This window comes from Branchiostoma belcheri, unplaced genomic scaffold (assembly GCF_001625305.1).
Source record: "Branchiostoma belcheri isolate BF01 breed outbred unplaced genomic scaffold, Haploidv18h27 scaffold59, whole genome shotgun sequence".
Lineage (NCBI taxonomy): Eukaryota > Metazoa > Chordata > Leptocardii > Amphioxiformes > Branchiostomatidae > Branchiostoma > Branchiostoma belcheri.
The window spans coordinates 386,417-391,418 of NW_017804231.1; the positions used below are offsets into that span (position 1 = coordinate 386,417).

Consider the following 5,002-nt stretch of genomic DNA (forward strand, 5'->3'; position numbering starts at 1 on the left):
GTGTAGAGAACTTCACATTCCCAGCAAGACCACTATCTTCATCTTCAGCGCCATTTCAAGACAGAACCACGCCAGAGGGGTATGACGTAAGGGGTGATCGGCGTCAATCATGACGGTCTCGTGGTCGTCCTTGACAACATTGCCAGTGAAGACCTGTCGTCTGCAGATCTCCTGAGCAAACTCTAGTTGCATGACGTGGCTGAGGGAATCCACGAGGCTGTAGCGCGTCTCCAGCGTCTCTTCCCAGCCGTCCTCGGTGATTTCCAGCCCGGCGACGTCGCGGTCCAGCTGGCACGGTAGCCAGAACTTGCTCCGCCCACGCTCCAAAATCTTCCGGGCCTTCGTCTCGTTCCCCCCGAGCCTCCATTTAGGTCCAAAGGGCATGGCGGATTAATCGTATAACCTGCGAGGAATATAGAATGATTATACAATGTCATGACTCATGTAAGTCGTTGGTTTCGACGTAAATAACACTTCGATTCTCTGGAATATGATTTCCGCTCTCTACATAACTAGGTTACCTCATGGAGTTTTCTACCTCCATGGTTACCTTTAAATTAATATTGACAGCTACCATTGGCTACTGTATACAATATCAACTGAAAAGAATTTTGAAACATAATCTGAGACTTTCTCGCAAGAAATGTGCGGTGATTCTTTCAAGCACTTTCAGCCTACCCCAGCGGTTCTCCTTGCCTTGGTACTAAACCATCAGCATTATTTCCCTTTTCCAAAACTCCTTCAAGTTCCCCGTTACTTTGCTATAGTCTTTGGCGTTGACCCCTTGTTGTTGACCCGTATCGAGCTGGCAAGCCGGATGCGATTCGATTAACATGGGCGGCCTTTTCACCATAACAAAAGTTTCTACATAAACAACGTATCTCGTTTCAGCACTAACGTAAAACTAAGTAACTTCTCACATCTACTCCTATGCATGTAACGCTAGTTTATGTCAAAACTAATGAGCATTTTTGTGATATTTCCATGCTCATTTCTACTGGGTACCTTTAAGTTCATGTACACGAACATGGAATTTGAACTTCACGCCCTCCATGCCATTCTTCTGCGCGTTCTTGGTGAATTAAGACAACGTCTCTTCAGTAAGTAGGTTGTCCGGATTTGTCCTACATACTTATTCTACACGTTCACAGCCTCCTTACCTGGTCTCCTACCTCAATACAATGGTACGGCGTCCAGCTGGGAGTTAACGAAACCTGTGTTGTGTTGAGTTGGACGGCTTGCTGGTATCGACTGAACCCTGGCCCTGCGACAGCCGCCCCCGCTCTGTGGTGGCCCGTTAACAGTAAGTGAATCGTGCCAGAGGCGGCTGGAGCACAACACTACCTATTGTCAAAACGCGTTAGCACAACATCTAACTATTCATGGCGGCGTTTTCAAGGCAAAACAAAACAAAATGTGCTAGTATCACCTTTCCTTGACAGTTAGGCGCATGTTTTTAACAAGATTTGGTAACCTCATAACTTTTAATTCTTTACAAATTTTGGTTTTATTTTGTCTCATTGATTATTGAAATAACATTGCACGTGTAATTAGCAGGCTCTTTTAATTGATGGCCTTCTCTACTCATATTACATACTAGTATATTGTATGTGTGCAGAATGTAAGATTCTAACCCATTTTCATCTTTCTGCATTTTTCAGCACCACATGAGGGCATAAGAATTGTATTATGTTAACTTAATATAATGAAAAATTCTATGGCATGAATACTAATGTATTTTTGGTATAGACCTGATGCGTTTAAAAATGAGGTCAGACTCAATTTCCTTCAAGAGCTGAGTTTATCATCACTAGTTTCCCAGCATCATGCTTCACCTCAATTGTGAATGATGACTATGTTACTATGTAAAAGAAACAGAAATGATAACTATTCCAATATCAATTTCATATTCCATTAAAACATCATGTGTAAATGTGTAAAATTCTACAAAACATATCACATTATTTGTGCATAACTTTTATTCATAATTTAGCACAGTGACAACTATTTGTTGCAGAGTTATCTTTTGACCTCTCCTGAAGGTCAAGACCTCTCTTTGGCGTACTTCTCCAGACCCTTCTTCAGTAGGTTCCAGTTCAGACCATTGGTGACAAAGATGCACATAACTCCTGAAATTGAAAGACATAAAGATATCAGGGACAGTTCTGCTGCAGTACCATAGAAAGCTGCTAGATATCCTTGGTGAAGGTAACAATGCCAGTTAGGCTATACATGTAATCATGTTAGTTGCTGTTATCATCATCATCATCATCATCTCTAAGCTTAGCTATATCAGTATATCATACTAATTCTCTCTCATAGAACTTGCCAATAAAATTTGCCAATAATCACAATATATACAGATATACGTTACATGTTATTAGACAAATTAGTATGCAACAAGCCAACAACACAACACAGCAAAGATGAAGTTTTAGTCCATACAAGAACAGCAACTAAGAAAATCTCACCGATGTTGCCGATCTCATGAATATTAATGTCCTCATCATCAAAGAACAGCATTTTGTTGTAAGGTACACCGCTGTTTTGTTTAAACCTGAAATAATACAACATGATAGAATTTATGTGACATGATAAAGCATTCCACAATATAAACATACTAGCATGGCTCTGCTTTTAATACTCAGTCTATGTTATCATTAGTTGAGGCACATATTTAACCTCTCTGGTTGAGGCAAGGACAATGCATTAAGCAATTTGAAATATTTAACATTAGATTGTTTTATCAAGAAAAAGTGACAATGTATTTCTTAAAGAAAACTGTGCTAGATGAAGAAAGAAAATGGTACCTCTATGCTAATAGTTTGTTATTAAATATTGTTAAAATTCAATGAATAATATGTCAATTAATTGTTGTGGTAAAACTGACATTTTAGACAGACAGTACTTTAGTACAGAGAACTTACTTGGAGAAATGCTTGGTTTTGGTTCCCTTGTAAATCTCCTTGTAGGAGAAATATTTGTTCCAGTCCAGCAGAATAAGCAGTCTCTCCATGTCGCTGGGAGCCCAGGTTCTTCAAGGACAAAACAAGGAACAATAAAATCACTGAGAATCGATGATCCTTCTTACTAATGTAAATTTATTGATGTTGGTGAAAAACACTATATCCAAACACTGATGAGGACACAGACGGATTTGCACAGTGTCGCCAATGTGCAAAAACCTGCACATTTTTTTTTTAAACAAATCTTTATTCAACAGAACAAAAGAGCGTACAAAAAGACAAACAATATAGCATTAGAGTACACACACACTGAATTACATAAAAACATTCTACCCAGTCGATATATTTGCTAAATCCCATTTTTTGTAATGACTGATCATATTGTTTTGTTTTCGTGCGATGCTTTCTTCTGTGGCTTTAAAATTATTTACAAAGGATTCAAAACTATACAATGAAATAGTGTATAGCGGAATGACGATTCTTGAAACCTGCACATTTGCCACCAAGAACTGTACAATTTTTTTTCATAGTGGAAACAATTAAAGTTTCCAGATCTACAGTGATTTTGATGTGTTACTAAGGTTTCTTGTTGTCTGGGCTGTAATTGCAAGAATGTTTTCTGTAGAACGTTACCTTGATGCTAAGGCCAGAGTGTATCCATTCCCCTTCAGCCAGTCCAGTATCCTGGGTACATCAGGAAACGGCTGGATGGCCTTCCCTCTACTGTCCCTCACTTCACCACTACTGTCGGTACAAATTAGAACTTTAGGGCATACTCAAGGAGGAATATGAAACCATCCCAGGACTCCATGCAATACACACATTCTACAAGACACAATCCAGATCTGACTGGAGCACACTCTACTATTGTAAGAACAACATTTCAAAGAGTGTCAATCTATAAGACATTAATGTTATCATTAGTCAATGTTGAGATGAGCAGAAAATAAGTGCTTAACATTTGTGACAAAGATTCAATTCTTACCTGTCTTTCTTGAAGGGTGGTGAAACATCCATGTCAGTGTGGAAGGGCCATAGTGTCCAGTCTGAAAACAAAAGATACTATTGATAATTTCATGACAATTATAAAGCATAGTTTTCATAATGACAACCACTTGTATGTGTGTGTGTGTTGTGTGTGTGAGTGTATGACTGTGTGTGCATGACTATGTACTAGTATGTGTATGTGAGTGAGTGTGTGTGCGTTCGTGTTGCGTCATATCAATTACGATTCTGTATCTTTTCACTTAACCTTCGCCGCCAGTATAATATTATAAGTTATAAACTGTTAATTTGAACACCTTTCTTACCTACATCAAGAACCAAAAGTTCCGGTTTTGGGGAGGGAGGGGTAAAGTTGGAGGCCATGTCAGCAGTATTTCCCTGAGTATTCTGGCTGGGATCTTGTGTCAGTTGAGAGTCCGATGTTTTGCGCCTAAAGGGAGAGATAATCCCTCTGAACGTTCGCAGCAGAAACACTACAGAATCCGAAATCATTCAGGCTGGCCTCCACATATGCAGCATGTCAAGTCTCAAATGCACCGGTTAGCATTACAACGGAAGAGTCTATTATCTATGGGGAGAAAAAATACCTCAATCACAATCAAAGTATCTATTTTTGAACTTAATAAGATTTTATGATCTAATCATCTATCACTCACAACTTTTACCAACTACAATTACATTGTATTGGGTTATATTCGATCTATTTTAAGATATGAAATCAACATTCTACATAGACAACCCCTTCTTGAATGGATAGGTCTTCTTACGTCAGCTTCAGTCACGTGACCTATGACCTGGCTGGAAGGGAAGATGGCGCAAATTTTGTGTTCGTCGCGATTGTGTCAGCTGCGGGTGTTTTGGTCGCCGCAACACCGGTACGTACTCTCTGGAAAATTAACCAGTCACTTTTTTAACTGCCACGGGTGTAGACCAAGTTGAGCTATCGCGTAAGAACCTCAGAATAATCCTAAAAATCGGTCGTTTTTCCCAGGGAGGGTCTGGTAGATAAAGGAGGGAGTGATTGACCGGAT

At 39.5% G+C, this 5,002-nt stretch overlaps 1 protein-coding gene across 1 annotated transcript; it reads right to left on the reverse strand.

Moving 5' to 3' along the window:
• Positions 1-1,792: 1,792 nt before the first annotated feature.
• On the reverse strand, positions 1,793-4,531 carry LOC109482160 (magnesium-dependent phosphatase 1-like). The gene is made up of 6 exons (XM_019784861.1): positions 4,277-4,531; positions 3,952-4,012; positions 3,600-3,707; positions 2,928-3,035; positions 2,472-2,557; positions 1,793-2,129 (listed from the first exon to the last, which is right to left on the reverse strand). The coding sequence occupies exons 1-6, from the start codon at positions 4,461-4,463 to the stop codon at positions 2,044-2,046; spliced, it is 636 nt and encodes a 211-aa protein (XP_019640420.1). The 5' UTR covers positions 4,464-4,531; the 3' UTR covers positions 1,793-2,043.
• Between the last annotated feature and the right edge of the window lie 471 nt (positions 4,532-5,002).

Coding starts and splice junctions, on each gene's coding strand:
- LOC109482160 (XM_019784861.1), bottom strand. CDS start 4,463: ATGATTTCGGATTCTGTAGTGTTTCTGCTGCGAACGTTCAGAGGGATT. Junction 3,708..3,951: donor CCACCCTTCAAGAAAGACAG/GTAAGAATTGAA, acceptor TACCGACAGTAG/TGGTGAAGTGAGGGACAGTA. Junction 2,558..2,927: donor AAAACCAAGCATTTCTCCAA/GTAAGTTCTCTG, acceptor GTATTATTTCAG/GTTTAAACAAAACAGCGGTG.